This window comes from Mirounga angustirostris, unplaced genomic scaffold (genome assembly GCF_029215605.1).
Source record: "Mirounga angustirostris isolate CCGP_5_RB_7025 unplaced genomic scaffold, mMirAng1.0.hap1 SCAF_14, whole genome shotgun sequence".
In the NCBI taxonomy this organism is placed as follows: Eukaryota; Metazoa; Chordata; class Mammalia; order Carnivora; family Phocidae; genus Mirounga; species Mirounga angustirostris.
The window spans coordinates 49,427,241-49,448,194 of NW_026991722.1; the positions used below are offsets into that span (position 1 = coordinate 49,427,241).

The 20,954-nt window shown below is 35.7% G+C and overlaps 1 protein-coding gene across 4 annotated transcripts in view; it reads left to right on the top strand.

Moving 5' to 3' along the window:
• Window positions 1–20,503, top strand: part of ROCK1 (Rho associated coiled-coil containing protein kinase 1) — a 152,750-nt gene extending 132,247 nt beyond the window's left edge. For 3 of the 4 annotated variants that reach the window (XM_045886953.2, XM_045886955.2, XM_045886956.2), the window contains 8 exons: window positions 3,696–3,884; window positions 4,968–5,127; window positions 12,416–12,486; window positions 12,691–12,779; window positions 15,945–16,023; window positions 16,397–16,658; window positions 17,361–17,568; window positions 18,828–20,503. In XM_045886953.2, coding sequence (XP_045742909.1) covers window positions 3,696–3,884; window positions 4,968–5,127; window positions 12,416–12,486; window positions 12,691–12,779; window positions 15,945–16,023; window positions 16,397–16,658; window positions 17,361–17,568; window positions 18,828–18,834 — 1,065 coding nt within the window. In that variant the 3' untranslated portion in view covers window positions 18,835–20,503. The remainder of the gene's footprint in view (window positions 1–3,695; window positions 3,885–4,967; window positions 5,128–12,415; window positions 12,487–12,690; window positions 12,780–15,944; window positions 16,024–16,396; window positions 16,659–17,360; window positions 17,569–18,827) is intronic. The other variant, XM_045886954.2, reaches the window with a different exon arrangement.
• The last annotated feature ends 451 nt before the right edge of the window (window positions 20,504–20,954 follow it).

Sequence of the window (20,954 nt, forward strand, 5' to 3'; positions counted from 1 at the left end):
CAAAAGCAGACACATACATCAATGGAACAGAATAGAGAGCCCAGAAATGGACCCTCAACTCTATGGTCAACTAATCCTTGACAAAGCAGGAAAGAATTTCCAATGGAAAAAAAGACAGTCTCTTCAACAAATGGTGTTGGGAAAATTGGACAGCCACATGCAGAAGAATGAAACCGGACCATTTCCTTACACCACAGACAAAAATAGACTCAAAATGGTTGGAAGACCTCAATGTGAGAGAGGAGTCCATCAACATCCTAAAGGAGAACATAGGCAGCAACCTCTGACCTCAGCCGCAGCAACTTCTTCCTAGAAACATCGCCAAAGGCAAGGGAAGCAAGGGCAAAAATGAACTATTGGGAGTTCATCAAGATAAAAAGCTTTTGCACAGCAAAAGAAACAGTCAACAAAACCAAAAGATAACCAACAGAATGGGAGAAGATATTTGCAAATGACATATCAGATAAAGGGCTAGTATCCAAAATCTATAAAGAACTTATTAAACTCAACACCCAAAGAACAAAGAATCCAATCAAGAAATGGGCAGAAGACATGAACAGACATTTTTCCAAAGAAGACATCCAAATGGCCAACAGACACATGAAAAAGTGCTCAACATCACTTGGCATCAGGGAAATCCAAATCAAAACCTCAATGAGATACCACCTCACACCAGTCAGAATGGCTAAAATTAACAAGTCAGAAAACGACAGATGTTGACGGGAATGCAGAGAAAGGGGAACCCTCCTACACTGTTTGTGGGAACGCAAGCTGGTGCAGCCACTCTGGAAAACAGTATGGAGGTTCCTCAAAAAGTTGAAAATAGAGCTACCCTACGATCCAGCAATTGCACTATTGGGTATTTACCCCAAAGATACAAATGTAGGGATCCGGAGGGTTACATGCACCCTGATGTTTATAGCAGCAATGTCCACAATAGCCAAACTATCAGAAGAGCCAAGATGTCCATCGACAGATGAATGGATAAAGAAGATGTGGTATATATATACAATGGAATATTATGCAGACATCAAAAGAAATGAGATCTTGCCATTTGCAACGACGTGGATGGAGCTGGAGGGTATTATGCTGAGCGAAATAAGTCAATCAGAGCAAGACATGTATCATATGACCTCACTGATATGAGGAATTCTTAATCTCAGGAAACAAACTGAGGGTTGCTGGAGTGGTGGGGGGTGAGAGGGGTGGGTGGCTGGGTGATGGACATTGGGGAGGGTATGTGGTATGGTGAGCGCTGTGAATTGTGTAAGACTGTTGAAGCAAAGACCTGTACCTCTGAAACAAATAATACATTATATGTTAAAAAAAAAAAAAGATCGCAGGAAGGGAAGAATGAAGGGGGGAAATCGGAGGGGGAGACGACCCTTGAGAGACTATGAACTCTGAGAAACAAACTGGGGGTTCTAGGAGGGAGGGTAGTGGGGGGATGGGTTAGCCTGGTGATGGGTTTGAAGAGGGCACGTACTGCATGGAGCACTGGGTGTTATACGCAAACAATGAATCATGGAACACTACTCAAAAACTAATGATGTAATGTATGGTGATTAACATAACATAATAATAAAAAATAAATAAATAAATGAAGTAGGGGCACCTGGGTGGCTCAGTCGGTTAAGCGTCTGCCTTCGTCTCGGGTCATGATCCCAGGGTCCTGGGATCAAGTCCCACATCAGGCTCTGTGCTCAGTGGAGAGCCTGCCTCTCTCTCTCCCTCTTCAGCTACCTCTGCTTCTCTCTCTCTGTCAAATAAATTTTTTTTAAAAAAGTAAATAGATATATACATAATGACATGGGGAAATATTTCCCATGATATATGATATTATATCAAATTTAAAAAACAAGTCGCAGCATAGAATATACAGCATGATTCTGTTTTTAAATTTAAATATATTTTTTTGTTGTTTTTTTTAAGATTTTATTTATTTATTTCACAGTGAGAGACAGCGAGAGAGGGAACACAAGCAGGGGGAGTGGGAGAGGGAGAAGCAGTCTTCCCACCGAGCAGGGAGCCCGATGTGGGGCTCGATCTCAGGACCCTGGGATCATGACCTGAGCCGAAGGCAGACGCTTAACGACTGAGCCACCCAAGTGCCCCTAAATTTAAATATATTTGGAATCAGCTTATATACCTAGGGAAAAGTTTAGAAGGATATACACCGAGCAGATTGAAAGAAGAGATTTTAGCAGAGGTGCTCTTTGATGGGTGATACTACAAGGGCTTTTTTCACTTTCTTCATAATATATTTCTGTATTTGATTTTTCTTGTAATAAATATGTTAGATTTACTATAAGAAAAAAAACAAATACGCATTATGAGTTCAATGAAGTAAGTTTTTACTGCATTAAAAAATTTATGGGCTCCTCCTCCTAGATAGGATCACATCTTCATGGAAATGATAGTAGCTCAGGCTTTTTTCTATTTTAATGGAAAAAATCTTTGTTTTTTTTTAACATCGCAGAAAATACCATGACTTATGTTCTAGTTTATGTAGCTTAATTTCACATGCTTTTAACACTTCTGTCTCATTTTGAATATATTCTTTCCTCTGGCAAAAGGGGTTAGCCTCGCCTAACACATATGTTCCCTCTCACATTCGAAAGGGTTCGAAAGGGCCTCAGTATGGCCTAGTCCGGTACCCTGTCTGCTTGCTTTTCTACTTGTCCAAAGGAAAAGAATTGTGCCTTATTGCCTGTGTATTGTTTCATCTGACTGTAATGCCATTCTTGGCTGTCCATGACTCCCCTCTTTAATCCTGTTTCTTCTTTGCTTATCCAACTCCTGTTTGTCTTTTTAAGAAACACATGTGAACACACATGCAAGTACACCAGGAAGCCATCTCTGACCTCCCAAGTCTTAGTTAGCATCCTTTCTTGCCTCTTTTCTTTTTACTCACCACACTATACTATAATGCTTGCTTGTCTGGCTCCTCCATCAGACTAGGATGCCTTTGGGGCATAACTGTATATTCTATTTTTTTTTTAAAGATACATTTATTTATTTGAGAGAGAGAGCATGAGCGGGAGGGGCAGAGGGAGAGAGAATCCCGAGCAGACTCCACACTGAACACAGAGCCTCAACATGAGCTCTATCCCATGACCCTGAAATCACAACCTGAACCAAAACCAAGAGTCAGAGTCCCAACCAACTGTGCCATCCAGGCGCCCCTGTATATTCTATTTTTATATCTAGTGCCAAAGTGCCTACATACAATATAACAAGTGCTAAATAATTGTTGAATGATAAATGGATTTTTGCAGGCCTATTTGGTTCTTACATTTGAATGAGATAAAACAATAATAGGTACTCATGCTACTAGTTATCATGTCTCAACCTTCATTAGGTTTGTATTTTCACACACGGAGTCCTGCTTCCTGATTTTGAAGGAAAAAAAATACATTTTAGTGGATATTTAAATTAGATGGCTACAATATAGATTTTTTTTTTTAAGATTTTATTTATTTATTTGACAGAGAGACACAGCAAGAGAGCCACAAGCAGGGGAGCAGGAGGAGAGGGAGAAGCAGGCTCCCCGCTGAGCAAGGAGCCCAATGCGGGACTCGATCCCAGGACCCTGGGATCATGACCTGAGCCGAAGGCAGATGCTTAACCATCTGAGCCACTCAGGCGGCCCTACAATATAGATCTTTATTAATAATACTTTAATATTTTAATAGGCTGTTAACAAGTTGGCAGAAATAATGAATCGGAAAGATTTTAAAATTGATAGAAAGAAAGCTAATACACAGGATTTGAGAAAGAAGGAAAAGGAAAATCGAAAGCTGCAACTGGAACTCAACCAAGAAAGAGAGAAATTCAACCAGACGGTAGTGAAACATCAGAAGGAACTGAATGACATGCAAGCGGTAAGGTTTGTGTGTGTGTGTGTGTGTGTGTAGGATTATTTTCTTAATTTGACATTGCTATTTATACCTATTATCTATTGATCTTACCTAGTTTTTTTAGTATAAAAATGCATATTCAGGTTTGTAGTCTCCACAGTTTGATCATTATTACTCTAATATGAACCATGATCTTGAAAAACTAGAGGGATACTCTGTTGCCTATTAACCATGGTAATTTGAATAATTTTTTACTCATTAGCATTTACTTGATTAGATGCTGCTTTGAGAGAAACAACCAAGGGTTTGCCTCTTTGGCTTTAGACTGAAATAGAGATATGACTAGGATAATATTAAGTGTAGTTGAGATAGAGGATTTGAAGTATTGTAGATTTTTTGTTTTCTCTAACCAGGACTCACTTTTCAGAAATCAAAATATCAAACTTAATTTTTTGATATTTCCTGGGTTGTTAATAGCACAAAATTGAGAACATAGTCTCTGGACCTAGACTGACTTGGATACAAGCGCTGACAATCATTTGTGCTTTTACCATCCTGAGAAGCTTTCTGTACCTTTTAAACTATTTCATTTGGAGCCATAAAAGCATTTCCTATTGTTTTAACAGGTGTTTGGTGTTTGTTTTTTGATGCTTTATATTTATTTATTTATTTTGAGAGAGGGAGGCGGGCCCAGCAGAGGAAGAGGGAGAGAGAGAGAATCTTAAGCAGGCTCCATGCCCAGCTCAGAGCCTGATGCGGGCTTGAACTCATGACCCTGAGATCATGACCTGAGCCGAAATCAAGAGTTGGATGCTTAACCAACTGAGCTACCCGGGTGCCCCAGCTGCTTTGTATTTAAAAAATAAAAACAAAATAGTTGTTTAAAGCAGGGAGAAAAGGAGTTTACCCAAGCAATGTATTACTGAGGAAGAGAACTTGCATTTTTACAATTGTATCAAAATCTGTAGTTGTGAGCACTCATGAAGTTCACAGTAATTTTTTAGTAAGAGCAACTTTAGATTCTTTATCATTTATAGTTCCATTCTCAGTTTCTTAATGTTGGAAATTTGATACTGATTTTTTTGTATTGGTATTTTTCAAAAATAGCAATTGGTAGAAGAATGTACACATAGGAATGAACTTCAGATGCAATTGGCTAGCAAAGAGAGTGATATTGAGCAATTGCGTGCTAAACTTTTGGACCTTTCGGATTCTACAAGTGTTGCTAGTTTTCCTAGTGCTGATGAAACTGATGGTAACCTTCCAGGTAAGAATATTTCTATTCATTCAGGTTTGCTTAAATGTCATGGAAATTAATGTATGTTTCTTTCATTTAGCTTTCTACCCTTTGTCATTTTTTTCCATGGATCCTTAAGAAATTTGTTTCTGATAGCCAAAGTCTGATTATGTTTGCATTTTACAGAATAAAAGCAGTCAAAAGAAATCTTAGGCTATTAAAATAAATCTGAGAGGCTGTACCTGAATAGAAATCTGAAGAACTTTATGAATCTATAAACACCTAACTCCATGGTGAAAGTCGAAGCTGCTGCTTACACCTTTCACTATTTAAAGAAAGTTAAATGTTTTCTTGAGTAGCAGCTCTTTAATGTTTATGTTTTTGTTTTTATGGTTTTTTTTTGTGCAAAAACTAAGAACTATGCTTAATAATCAGAACCACAGCAGCCTATATAGAGACCTTTCTAATGTAGTAGTGATAAACTTTGGTCAGACTTTAAGTTTCAAATTTAGAGACATAGATAAAAAGGATTGAGAGATGCAGTGAGGGGGCAGAGTTGATTAAAGGCAAAAGTGAGTAGGATTTCAGACTTTTTTTCTATGTCTTTTTTTTCCAGTAGAGAATAAATTAAAAAATAAATACCCATTCTTGGGTTTACTGTAGTATAAGTTATAGTACATTTATATCTTTTTAACAGAGGTAAGCAGTACACATAAGTTCAGTTTGGGAATGAATAGGTTATAAATATTTATACACACACACACATTTGACAAACTATATATCCTTCGTTCAAGGTTTTGGAAGTTTTGTTCACATGGCCATAAACTTGAAAGTCGATTTTATTTGTGTATTTCCTGAATAATGTGTTAGATTTAACTCTTACTTGTATACCATATAATCCCTGCCCTCCTTTTGTGTCTTTGCTAGCCCCAAATCAGATATCTGAGAAGAGCAGGAAGTAAAATTTCTTATTACAATGGTCAAGGAGTTCCTTCTGTTTTCCCATTATTGGTTCCCTGAAACCTCCTGCCTCTTGAGAATCTTGTAGGTGCATGTCCTTTATCAGAGGACCACTTTGGATTTAACAAGAACCTCTTGCTTCAGCTGTTGTTTGAAAATCTTTCAAAAGTTAGATTTAATCATCAGAGTATGACTTTTAGGGGTGTTTGGCTACATTCTTTAAATTGTTGAACTGAAATTGTAGCTTAGAGCCCCTCTTCGTTAACCCCAAGCTATTTCTTTCTTTTTTTATTTTATTATGTTAGTCACCATACCATGGTGACATAACACCATAATGTTAGTCATCATTAGTTTTTGATGTAGTGATCCACGATTCATTGTTTTCGTATAACACCCAGTGTTCCATGCAGTACGTGCCCTCCTTAATACCCATCACCGGGCTAACCCATCCACCTACCCCCCTCCCCTCTAAAACCCTCAGTTTGTTTCTCAGAATCCATAGTTTCTCATGGTTCATCTCTCCCTCCGATTTCCCCCCTTCATTTTTCCCTTCCTTCTCCTGATGTCCTCCATGCTATTCCTTATGTTCTACAAATAAGTGAAACCATATGATAATTGACTTTCTCTGCTTGACTTATTTCACTTAGCATAATGTCCTCCAGTCCCATCCATGTTGATGTAAAAGTTGGGTATTCATCCTTTCCGATGGCTGAGTAATATTCCATTGTATATATGGACCACATCTTCTTCATTCATCTGTTGAAGGGCATCTCGGCTCTTTCCACAGTTTGGCTATTGTGGACATTGCTGCTATGAACATTTAACCCCAAGCTATTTCTTGAGTTATTTAGTAAAGGAATTCTTACTCTAAAATAATACTGGTGGCCGTTCTTCATTGCTATAAAAGGAGACCAGTCAGGTATCCCTTTTTCTTATTACTGTGCTCTTAGTCTTAAAACTTCACATACAAAGATCTCTGTAGTGCTAACTTTCATACTGTATGTAGAAAGTACTGGATAATCTTTATCAGTGTTTTTTTTAACCCCTTTTTGTGTCAGATGTTTTGCTAGTAAATTGAAAATCTGTACTAAATCTACCATTTACTAGATACTTAAAAATGGACATTGGCAGATAAAGTTAAGGTTTTGCAGTCATATCTGGGAAGAACTATTAAAGAATTCTGATAGTCGCTCTTAAGAGAGTTACATATGATTCAAGTATCTAAAGTTTTTGAAGATAATGACTAATGATTAATTTTACTTAGTTTAGAAAATTAAAATACAGGCTGAAAAGGGAGAACTTTGAATGGAATACATTTATTCAACAGTGAAAGGCCTTTTGAAATATGGATCATAATTTTAGCCCAGTGAGATTTTTTTTTTTTTAAGATTTATTTATTTATTTTAGAGAGAGCATGAGTGCACATGCAGGTAGAGAGCAGGGGGAAGGGCAGAGAGAGAGGGAGACGGAGGTGGGGCTCAGTCCCAGGACCCTAAGATCATGACCTGAACTGAAACCAAGAGTTGGATACTTAACCAGCTAAGCCACCCAGGTGTTCTGAGATTTTTTTTTTTTTTTTCCCCTCAAGAAGTTGAGTGGATCGGGGCATGTGGGTGGCTCAGTCGGTTAAGCATCTGCCTTCGGCTTAGGTCATGATCCCAGAGTCCTGGGATCTAGCCCCATGTCGGGCTCTCTGCTCAGCAGAGAGCCTGCTTCTCCCTCTCCTTCAGCCTGCTGCTCCCCCTGCTTGTGCTCTCTCTCTGTCTGTAATGACTTAGTTATAGATTTCATCATTCAATATAAAGATTCTCATTTAATTATCATGTATATCTAGAGCTAAGCCTCTATAACCTTCTTAATGGGCATCTTGTCCTTAACTAGATGAAATCTCTTAATTTGGGGTGCCTGGGTGGCTCAGTCCGTTAAGCGGCTGCCTTCGGCTCGGGTCATGATCCTGGGGTCTTGGGATTGAGCCCCGCATCCTGCTCCCTGCTCGGCGGAGAGCCTGTTTCTCCCTCTCCATCTGCCTGCCACTCTGCCTACTTGTGCTCGCTCTCTCTCTGTCAAATAAATAAATAAAAATTAAAAAAAAAAAAAAAAATCTCAAGTTTCCCAATTCTAAAAAACTTAGAAAAAAATTATCTGTTGCACAATCCTTTGAAGTTCTTAAAATCACTTTTATTCTCCTAATTCTTTTATGTCTTTGTCCTCCTTTTGATTCTGTAGCAGGTTGTATCTCAGCACACTATAAATATAAAGGTTACACTTGGGTTAAGATTAGCCTATTGCCTCGACAAAAAGACTAACATGATAGCTGCCTCTCCTCCCTTGTTCTTTCTCTTTACTTCTTTTGGAACCATTGACCTAATAATCTGAAAAGAATATAAAAGCACAGGGTGTTGGGGCGCCTGGGTGGCTCAGATGGTTGAGCGTCTGCCTTCGGCTCAGGTCATGATCCCGGGGTCCTGGGATCGAGTCCCGCATCGGGCTCCTGGCTCAGCGGGGAGTCTGCTTCTCCCTCTCTCTCTGCCTCTCCCACTGCTCATGCTCTCTCTCTCTCTCTCTATCTCTGTGTCTCAAATGAATAAATAAAATTTAAAAATAAATAAATAAATAAAATAAAAGCACAGGGTGTTCTATACAAACAATGAATCATGGAACACTACATCAAAAACTAATGATGTACTGTATGGTGACTAACATAACATAATTTTTTAAAAAAGAATGTAAAAGTAATTGAAGCACTAGGAAAAACACTTGATATCAACACTCTATTAATATTCATTATCTCTTATGGATTATCTGCATCATTCTCTTTGCATCTAGCTTTATCTCAGTCTATGTAATTTAAACCTGTAAATAATGGATTTCTTTGTGTGTTTCCAAGTTTTTGAGTATATGAGAGCTTCTGACTTGCCCAGATCTAATCGGTGGTTTGGAGATAATGCATCTGAATTCTTGAGCATTAATTAATTTCATTTTTTATATCACTTCTGAATATAATTAAAATATTTTAGGATGGTTCCTTAGTTCTGGTTCTTAAGCAGTATGTGTTTATCCAGGTAAACTTTGGTAGCCTTCAGCAGTTAGCTTTGATGTTTAAACTGGCTATATTGGATATTGATTTATATATAGTTAGCCTCTTTGTCTCTTATTTGGGTAAAGGAATCAAGTGTTGATATTGCAATAATACATATCTAAATTTTTTTGGTAAGTTAAAATTGCTCTACAAACACATAAAACCTGGAGCCAAGTTGCTTTGTACTTTGTACTTTCGTAGCATATTATTGATGATAATCTGGAGTTAGAAGTCCTCAACATTTATCAGGAGAAGCTGATTCCTGTGTTTGTGATGTAGAAGATAGACTTTAAAACATTATACTTTCAGATTGCCACACAGGTCACAAGTGTCATGGTTTTAAAGGAGGTTTATATATATATTAAAAAAACAGTATGTTTTCTTATATCTAAGACAGGAGTAAGTAAAGGAAATAGAGGAGAAGCTAGTATGTATTTTTTAATTTATCCCTAAGCTTAGTTCATCTGTTTCTCTGAAGGGAATTTACCAGGAAAAACTAAAATTCTCTCCTGTAACACCAGTGTTTTAAATTGGCGAAAACCTTCACATATCCTGAGCACCTTTTTTCAAGTTCCAAATTTCTTCATTTAATTTAAATGAGAGCAAATATAAAATTGGGCTTATTTGGATTCATAAAATGCCTTTAACATGCAAAATTTTTGTAGGAACACTGAAATGACAAAGTCATAACCTACAACAATCCATTGAAAATATATTAAAGAAAACACTGGCAGGTTAATCCAAACCTAGAGCCATAAAGCATAAATAATTTTGGCATTCTCATAGAGAAATAACTGGGGGATTGGGGGTATTTTGGCATACACAATTTTATATAAATGTCAAGATTTCAGTAGCGTTCACATCTTTTTTGTGAGGAGTTACTTGTATTAAATAGACTTAGGAGGAGTAAGAGCTGCAATTTGGGGCACACTGAAGGGAAATTTTCCTAGCAATAACTTGTTGCTTTTGTAAGATAGAATATTTGTGAGTGATTAGCAACCTTCTGCATGTTATTTATTATGAAACTGCCCTTTGGTTTTTAAATTATAACCATTATTTACAGAGGATGACTGGCTAATTCAGGAAAAAAAAAATTGCAAAATAATCAACAAATATTTGTCAAGTACCTACCTACTCTTGTGTGTCAGATGTCTTGGGATATATAAAAATAGTGTTATGATATGGTCCCTGATCTTACAGAACTTACCAAGGAACTACCTAAGGAGACAAAATAATTATTGCTAAACTAAATAACAGCAACCAAGAAAAAAATTGGGAGAAGAGAAGGATCATTTTGAGCTCAGGTTTCTCATTATTTTCTCCACCTTAACAACTACAATTTAGATGAAGGGGAATACCAAAAGCAAAGGACATTTGGTGCATGGAAGAAGTTGGAACAAAAAGAATATTACTTCTGATTCAATTAACTGCAAAGCTTTTTAGTTAAAGGACAGAGTAGCATTGTGTTCTAGGAACACAAGCTCAGAAATTAGCCTACCAGGGTAAACTCTACAGTTTTGACAGTTACTGATAGAGTATACCCTTGAGCAAGTCCGTTTACTTTCTTTTTTTTTTTTTATTCTTATGTTAATCCCCATACATTACATCATTAGTTTTAGATGAAGTGTTCCATGATTCATTGTTTGTGCATAACACCCAGTGCTCCATGCAGAATGTGCCCTCCTCAATACCCACCACCAAGCTAACCCATCCTCCCACCCCCCTCCCCTCTAGAACCCTCAGTTTGTTTTTCAGAGTCCATCGTCTCTCATGGTTCATCTACCCCTCTGATTTCCCCCGCTTCATTCTTCCCCTCCCGCTACCTTCTTCTTCTTTTTTTTTCCTTAACATATATTGCATTATTTGTTTCAGAGGTACAGATCTGAGATTCAACAGTCTTGCACAATTCACAGCGCTTACCAGAGCACATACCCTCCCCAGTGTCTATCACCCAGTCACCCCATCCCTCCCACCCCAGTCCGTTTACTTTCTAAGCCTTAGTGTCTTCATTTGTAAATGGAGAATGATAGTAGAAGCTATCCTATCCTGTATTCATAGGAATATATCGTATATTCATGGGATAATAGGTAGATTAAATGTGAGATGTTACTTGGAAAGCACATTCAAGCCATAAATGTTCAGTGAATGTTACCTATTGTTGTTATAATTACTCTAAGACTTAGATGTTTTACAGCAGTTTAAGTTATGTGGAGGAGGGCATTATATATTCCCATTAGGGTCATGATTTGAGCATTATACTTGAAAACTGGCTACTTTTCTATTTTTTGTGTCTTAAATAAAATAAGATAGATAGAGAAAACAATTAAATGCTCTTATTTCTAACCTGATATAAAATAATCATTTCTAACAGAATACTCTTTTTCTCCAGATATTTCTAATAAACATTAATTATATTTAAACAGTAATGATACTTATTTTAAAATGCCTTGTTTGAATTTGTCAAGGAATTTCTGATATGCACAAACTGGTTAAAATATTAGCAGCTGACCAACTCAATTCTGTGTTCTTTTGCTGTTTATCAAAGTCTGGTATAACATACTTAAAAGACTTTATTTACATCTTTTTAGTTTGGTAAGAATTCCATTTGGACTTAACTCTATAATTAAGTACCCCCCCCAAAACCAGATTTGGACAGTTTTATTGAAATTATTAGAGGTGTTCTACCAAAAAGTTTATCAGAATATTGTGCTGAGAAAACACAATATTAACACAAAATAAAACACAAAATAAAATGCTTGTCTCTTATTCTTTATATCTAGTTGATTCTGCCTGCATTCCTTATTTATTTATCTTCTATTCTTATGTTCTGTGAGTAATAGGACACTTCTCTGTACTTATGCTTGCTCTTTCTTGTGTAAATCATTGCTCTGATTTGTTCCACTTGCTGCATTTTTTTTTTTTTTGCTAAGTATTTTTATGAATGTTAAATGATATTTAAAGTCTTCTGTATCATATCCCATTTAAGCTGCAATCCATTCCAGTCTTGCCTGGCTCTTAAGGGTATTGTTTTACTTCATACTTTTATAATTGAATACTAAATGTTAATTTTATGGGAAAAGTGGCTTGGGATTTTTTTCTGCAATATTTGTATGGCCATTAAAGTTGATTTGTGTGATTGAAGCATGGAAGAGCAAATTGTAGCACTTATTCATTTAGCTGTGTTCAAATGCTTGTTGCTGCATGCTGTCAGACAACTTGTAATAGCTTTTCCTCTTGTTACAACTTAAGACTGAAGACTACATATTCTTTTTCTCCTAGAGTCAAGAATTGAAGGTTGGCTTTCAATACCAAATAGAGGAAATATCAAACGATATGGCTGGAAGAAACAGGTATTATATGCCTCATTTTTTCTAATTGATATTCTGTTACATATTTTACTTTTAAAGCATAGAACTTGTATTAACTGCTCTATTATTAGCATTGATCTGAGATTAATACATTACACTTTAGACATAAATGTCAAGTATTGTGCTTATCATTTTAAACCAAGTTAATATTGCTCGTATATATCTTCCCTTTTTTTCTCATTTCAGTATGTTGTGGTAAGCAGCAAAAAAATTTTGTTCTATAATGATGAACAAGATAAGGAACAATCCAATCCATCCATGGTATTGGACATAGAGTAAGTTGCCTTTGGTTGAATTTTAAATCAGTTAAATGTTAACTTACGATAATTATTTTTAGACTTATAATTTAGGGTTTTTTTTTAAAGATTTTATTTATTTATTTGAGAGAGAGAGCGCACCAGCAGGGGGAGGGGCAGAGGGAAAAGCAGACTCCCGCTAAGCACATGGGGCTCCATCCCAGGACCCTAAGATTATGACCTGAGCTGAAGGCAGATGCTTATCCGACTGAGCCAACCAGGTGCCCCTAGACATTTAGTTTATATTTTGTTATTTAAAAGATGTTACCTACTTTTCTTAACAAACTTTAAAACTTTATATTAAATCTTTAGCAAAAGGTGAGAGGGAAAATTTTGCATAGTTGATTCATGTATTCTAAAGACAAATTTTTTATTTCAAGTGTTTATTGGTTTTAGGTTCTGAGAACATCTCCAAAAGTACTGTATATAATTATGCAGTCATTGTTAAGGAAATGTAAATATATCTTTTATTTTTAATAGAGGCCTTTAATAAGCTTTGGGTTTTTCCTTTGTATTCATTCTAAAACCATTTCTTAAGCACTGCTGACTGTATTATCGTGGGTGCTATAGATCATACAAAGATGAGTGAGCTGGTTCCATTTTTAAGGAGCTTACAGACTAGTAGTAGAAAAGGTAAAACATGCAACAAAATATAAATCCAAAGTGAAATGTGTTGGTTGCTATTCATGAAAAATATAAACTTACAATGAAGTACTGCCATTCCTTTGGAATTAAATATTTGTGAAATCCGTTAGAGCTAGAATATCAAAAGAATTAAGCAACTACCAAAGATTACTGAAATTTTATTTCCCAATTTTTGTCTTTTTTTCAAGTATAATTAATGTGCCCCTCCTCTGCCCATTTTTAATTGGATTATTTTGGGGGGGTTGATGTTGAATTGTATAAGTTCTTTATATATTTTTTGTATTAACCCCTTATCGCATATATCATTTGCCGATATCTTCTCCCATTCAGTAGGTTGTCTTTTTATTTTGTTGATGGTTGTTTTTTTTTTTTTTGCTTTGTAAAAAGCTTTTTTTGTAGTCTACTCCCAATAGTTTAATTTTGCTTTACTTTCTCTTGCCAAAGGAGACCTATCTAGAGAAATGTTTCCGTGGCTTATGTCAAAGAGATTACTACCTATGTTTTCTTCTATGAGTTTTATGGTTTCAGGTCTCATATTTAGGTCTTTCATTCATTTTGAGTTTACTTTTGTGTATGGTGAAAGAAAGTGGTCCAGTTTCAATCTTTTGCATGTAGCTGTCCAGTTTTCCCAGCACCATTTGTTGAAGAGACATTTTCCTGTTTTGTTTTTTGCCTCCTTTGTCATAGATTAATTGATCATAAAAGCTCTGTATGCTCTATATGCTCTTCTGTTGATCTGTGTGTCTGTTTTTGTACCAGTACCATACTGTTTTGATTTCCTAATGTTTTAAAGAAGTATTAGTTGTGAAAATTTAAATAATCAACTTAAGTGGAATGATACATAAGCACTAATGTTGAAGACATCATCTTTCAACTTTCAAAAGTTCAGTACTTTCAGATTGATGAAAGTTGGTTGTTTTACCTTTTTATTGAGGCATAATTTTTTTTTAAGATTTTATTTATTTATTTGACAGAGAGAGACACAGCAAGAGAGGGAACACAAGGAGGGGGAATGGGAGAGGGAGAAGCCGAGCAGGGAGCCCGATGAAGGGCTCGATCCCACCCAGGACCCTGGGATCATGACCTGAGCCGAAGGCAGACGCTTAACGACTGAGCCACCCAGGCGCCCCGAGGCATAACTTTTATGTAATAAAATGCACACATCTTAAGTATTGTGTTCACTGACTTTGGACAGTTATAAACACCCATGTCATTGTTACCCGTGACAAGATAATATTTTCATCACCCTAGAAAGCCCACTGATACTTCTCAAGCGGAAAAAAAAAAGATCATCTGAATTTTATTACTGAGTTTTGCCTATTCTCGAACGTCATATAAATTTATATGTGCCTATTCATTTTCTTTATGGTGTCTTTTAATGGAAGCCAGTTTATCAATTTTTTAAAAGAATTATAGCCTTTTGTAGTCTAAGAAATTTTGCCTTCTCAAAGGTTGTGAAGGTATTCTGTATTTTCTTTTAGGAGCTTTATTGTTCTAGGCTTTACATTTAAGTTATGATTAATCTCAAAATTTACTGTTGTGTTTGGTAAGGGGTTGCAGTTGAGGTTAGTTTTGAATGTGTAGGTGTGTGTTTTTCCACGTAGATATCTGGTTGTTCCAGTACTATTCAGTTTTATATATTGATCTTGAATCCTCTAATCTTGCTGTTTACTTACTAGTTGTATTGGTTTTTTGGTGGATTCCATAGGACTTTTCTACAAATATAATCATATGCTTTTATCACAATGTATGGATTCATATGATCACCACCAGTTACAGAGCAGTTCCATCACAGGGACCCGTCTTGCTACCCTTTTGTAGCCATAACAAGTGCCCTTTCTCCATCCTTCTCTAATCCCTGGCTACCTGTTCTCTGTTCTCCATCTCTGTAATTTTGTCATTTCAAGGATGTTAGAATGGAATCAAATAGTATGTAACCTTTGAGATTGGCTCTTTTCACTCAATATAATTCTCTTGAGATTCATCCAAGTTGTTTATTTCTCTTTATTATTGAGTAGTATCCCATGGTATGAATGTACTGCAGTTTAATCATTCATTTGGGTTGTTTTCAGTATTTGGCTATTATAAATCAGACTGCTGTGAATATTCATGTACAAGTTTTTGTATAAATATAAATTTTCATTTCTCTGGAATAAAGGCCCAGGAGTGCAGTTGCTGGGTCATATGTTTGTTTAGTTTTGTAAGAAACTGCCATCCTGTTTTTCATAGTGGCTCTGCAGCTTTTACGTTTCTGCCACAATTGTGTGAGTGATGTAGTTCTCTGCATCTTTATCAGCATTACTATTTTTAGTTTTTAAATTTTATAGGTGTATAGTGATACTGTGATTTTAATTTGCATTTCTCTAATAACTAATGATGTTGAACATCTTGTCATGTTCTTATTTGCTATCTGTATGTCTTCTTTAGTGAAATGTCTGTTTGTCTTTTACTGTAGATGAGTTTTTATAATAGCTTATATCATACTTATTTTCGTTTTAGTAAATTGTTTCACGTTCGACCTGTAACCCAAGGAGATGTTTACAGAGCTGAAACTGAAGAAATTCCTAAAATATTCCAGGTAAAAACCATAAATTCTAATTTTAGAAGATCTTTTACTTAAGTACTAAGTGCATTTTTTGAAGTAAATGCAAATACACCAGTGCTTTTTATACATTTGGAACTTTTATGTACAAATTAAGACTTTTTTTTTTTTTAAAGATTTTATTTATTTATTTATTTGAGAGAGAGAATGAGATAGAGAGAGCATGAGAGGGGGGAGGGCCAGAGGGAGAAGCAGACTCCCTGCTGAGCAGGGAGCCCGATGCGGGACTCGATCCCGGGACTCCAGGATCATGACCTGAGCCGAAGGCAGTCGCTTAACCAACTGAGCCACCCAGGCGCCCACAAATTAAGACTTTTTAAAATCTTCCTTTTACCATTCCTGAATGTAGATACTATATGCAAATGAAGGTGAATGTAGAAAAGATGTAGAGATGGAACCAGTACAACAAGCGGAGAAGACTAATTTTCAAAACCACAAAGGCCATGAGTTCATTCCTACACTCTACCACTTTCCTGCCAACTGTGAGGCATGTGCCAAACCTCTCTGGCATGTTTTTAAGCCACCTCCTGCCCTGGAATGTCGAAGATGCCACGTGAAGTGCCACAGAGATCACTTGGATAAGAAAGAGGACTTAATTTCTCCATGTAAAGGTAAGGCATAAAAATTATTCCTACAATTTATAAAAAATTAGAAAATGAACTCCCATTTAAATAACTTCTTTAACTTCTTCAAGTGTAGCATTTTCTACACCAATTTGAAAAGAGATTGTACGAAGTAATTTTTGGACGTGGTGGAGCAACAGTGTCAGAGCTGACATTTTACAGTTACAGATTTAGCTTTGAACATAATGTGTTTAAAGAGAATTACCCCCTTAGAAAAAATGTACCTCTAAGAGATTATTCTCAATTAGAGAGAAGGGCTGTAGGTGAGTTCCACTGTATTATTCCTCCGTGAGTTGTTAGTTTGTGCTTGTTTTCTTTTTGTCTGGTTTTCACTGTCTAGACCAACATGATTGATCAGAGACAAAATGTCCTCTAGGTTAGCAGAGGTAACCTGACGGAAAGAATACAGGCAATAACTATTTTAAGATAAGAAACTTATGTCCTAAGAATACATTGATTTGTTTCACTTCTGCATTTTTTTTGTATTTCTGTTTTTACTTTATTTTTCTTAATAGTTTGTGACTAATGTTTTCTTTTTAAATGTTCAGCCTTAATTAAGGAGAAAGAGATATTGTCCAAGCTTAATTCAGCATAGTAAATCTTTTAAAATTTTAGGAACTTATGAAATTATGCTTCAGTAGAGCCGTTTTAGGTATTGTATGACTTTAATTGTGTCTTTTTTTAACACAGTAAGTTATGATGTAACATCAGCAAGAGATATGCTGCTGTTAGCATGTTCTCAGGATGAACAAAAAAAATGGGTAACACATTTGGTAAAAAAGATCCCTAAGAATCCACCATCTGGTTTTGTTCGTGCATCCCCTCGAACGCTTTCTACAAGATCTACTGCAAATCAGTCTTTCCGAAAAGTGGTCAAAAATACATCTGGAAAAACTAGGTAAGGATTGCAGTGTTAACGTCTTTGACAGTGTGAAAGTGATTGATTAATATCTATTAAAATCTAAAATCTAATTGTTCTTTTCCCTATAGAAGGCATCATTTGTAGCTAAGTATTTAGAATGTATGACTTTACAAATTAGTTTGATTCCTGTTTGAAGTTAATAATATTTATAAATGTCATATTTAGTTCCAGGTCCTTGTCAAATTTTACTGTCATTGGTTGGTATACATGACACATACTTAGCCCTTAATGTTTTAAATAACTTGCGGTTTGCCACCCTTTTTAAATGTAAATAGATTCATATAAAACTTTGCTCTTCTTTAAATTTAACTATGTTGGCATAGATGTTTTTTTAATCAAAATTATTTGGTATCAGTGATGATGGTGTTGCAAATAAACTTCCCAATTAAATATTCCCCTCTTTTTTGAACTGGTTTTGATAGAATTTTTTCACAAAAATATTTATATTCTATAATAAACAATTACAAGACATAATTAAACCCTTTCCTGAAGAGAGGTTATGATAGATGTCTCATTAAGTTCTCATTTTATACGTGAATAAATGAGTCCCAGAGGAATTAAGCCACTTGGATGCTGTCACACATCAAGTTAGTGGCATAGTCGGGTTGAAACCTATTTTTATCCAATTCTAAAGCCTAAGTTTTTTCTCCTGTACCAAATACCAACTTTCCTAGAGTTTAATCCTTCTATTAAGAGGAACGTTTTGATCTAGAAGCTGAGACCTAACGTTGATTTGCCTCTCTGTTAATGTCACTCGAGTCTTCCACTCAGACTTAAAACCATTTTTAATTCATCCCGTTTCTTTACTCCCTATTATCAAGAACCAAGTCTAATTCTTGAAATGATTAAAAGGCATTACACCTTCCGTATTCTTCAGCTGCCATACTATTCCATTGTATTATCACCTCACTCCTGACTTACTTCTGTAAAATCCTATTATCACCTCCTATTATCACTATCTCCTGTATAGGATAAAGCTGTATCCAAAATTATTTAAAATTGAATTATAGCTTTGTAAAAAAAAAAAAAAAGAACACCATATGTTTGAAACAGAAGTAAGAAGAAAATAATGCTAAGTATATTTTTCCTTTTCCTGTTTTCTGAATTTTGTGTATTTGTTAATCACATATAAAAATAATGTATATTTACCTTTCCCTGCAATTTTTTTTCTTGTATTTTTAAACTATTTCTTTAATTACAATTTTTTTCTTTCTCTGCCCCCCTTCCCTCCTCAGCAGTTAACCATGTGACCTAACACCTTGTGGAATCATGTGGAATGCTACCTGATAAACCAGGCTTCTTTAACCATGCAGAGCAGACAGGCTGTTCCTTTGACACAAATATCACAGGCTTCCGGGTTAAGATTGCTGTTATTCTGTCCTTGCTTTGGCACAAAAGCACACTGAGGGTTTTTTTTGGTTTGTTTTTTTTTTGTTTTTAATTGCGGGTTTGCCTACAGGTAGATTAGATTAATTATTACTATGTAATGCAAGAACAATTGGGGGAAAGCTTAGGTAGATATATTTTTTAAAAAGGTGATGCCTTTTTGAATTTCTAAGAAAACGCCTGTCAATCATGATAGAACACAGTTTTCCTCATATGCATGAGAGGAAGGGACTTTCACTTTCAAGTGGAATGGCCATCACTATGAAGATCAGCTCATGGAAGGAGTAAAGAAAATATCTCAAAATGAGACAACTGAAATTCTTTTAAATGACTTCAGTCTTTGTGCTCTTGCAAGACTATACAAAACTATTTTAAGAAAGCAGTGACATCACTTGACTTCAGTGCCCTCACTGTAGAATTTAAAAGCCTCACTTTTGATTGCCCGTGGCGGACTTAATGGAGAATAAATATTTTACATTATGCTTTACAAAATACTGTATATGTTTCAGCACGTTTATAGATTGGGGAATGGGAGAAGGCAAAAAAAAAAAAAAATTTACATTTAATCTATGCATTTTTGCCAAGCCATATTGAGTTATTTTACTACTAGAGACGTTAGGAACTAATTGTACAAAAGAACCAAGTTTTAAAAGCATTTTGTGGGGTACATCATTTCTGTAATTGTATAATGTATTTCTTTGTGGTTTTAAGTGATAAAGACATTAAGTTAACAAACATATAAGAAATGTATGCACTGTTTGAAATGTAAATTATTCTTAGAACACTTTCAATGGGAGTTTCATTGCCCTTTTAGTGCCTTAATTTGAAAGAATTATTTTACTGCCATGACTAAATATAGAAATTTCAAAAGAACATATTTTCAAAAAATTATGTGTCAGTGGGTTTTTCATTGATAATTGGTTTAATTTAAAATATTTAGAGTTTTGTTGGACTTTCACAAATTGAGTACAATCTTTGCATTAAACTACCTGCTACAATAATGAATGACTTTATAAAATTCTGCAAAATATGTAGGTTACATCAATATAAAAGAAAATTATGGCAGTACATCTGTGATGTTTTCCAGTTAACATAGGAATTACCAGATAAATACTGTTAAACTCTTGTCCAATAACAAGAGTTGATTCATATGGGCAGTATGATTTATTGTTTATTTTTTTAACCAAATACCTCCTCAGTAATTTATAATGGCTTTGCAGTAATGTGTATCGAATAAGAAGCACTGGAAAACTGATTCGTCTCTAGGATGATATGCATGTTTCAAGTGGTATTGAAAGCCGCACTGATGGATATGTAATAATAAACATATCTGTTATTAATATGCTAATGACTCTGTGCTCATTTAATGAGAAATAAAAGTAATTTATGGATGGATACCTTTAACAATGACTGGTGTTTTCTCGTGGCTGAAATGAATAGAAACCATGTTAGAAATTAGTCCCTGACTGTACACAAATGTTTGTTAAATTCCATGATTAGATTAAAGTGAATTTTTAAAAGAAAATCTGGTTTGGGCTCTAAAACTAGTGGCTACAGTTCAAAAGTTGACTGAGGTCTGTTGGGAAACAGTTCTCCGCGGGTCTCTTGCATTTCTCCATGTCTTATGAGCAGTGGCTCTGACAGCCTTAGTTCTGGACTATCTGTACCAAAGAGATTTGTATAGTCAACAATCATGTCTCCTCAAGAGAAAGACAGGTTGTTTACTGTCCAGTATAATAAAAGGTAATATCTCCCTCTAGACCAAAGTGGGCAGATTTGCTTGTGCTCCTTATAAAAGATTCAGATACCCTAAACTCCACGTTCCTCAGCTGTAATGCAAGCCCACTGCGTGCTCAGCACCCGCCCTGGGCCACTCTGCATCTGCATCTCCTCGGGGGCCCGGGAGAACTGACAGGAGTGTGAAGCTCATGCTGCTTGCTGTATCGTTGGTATACACTTGTTTGGTTCTGTACAAG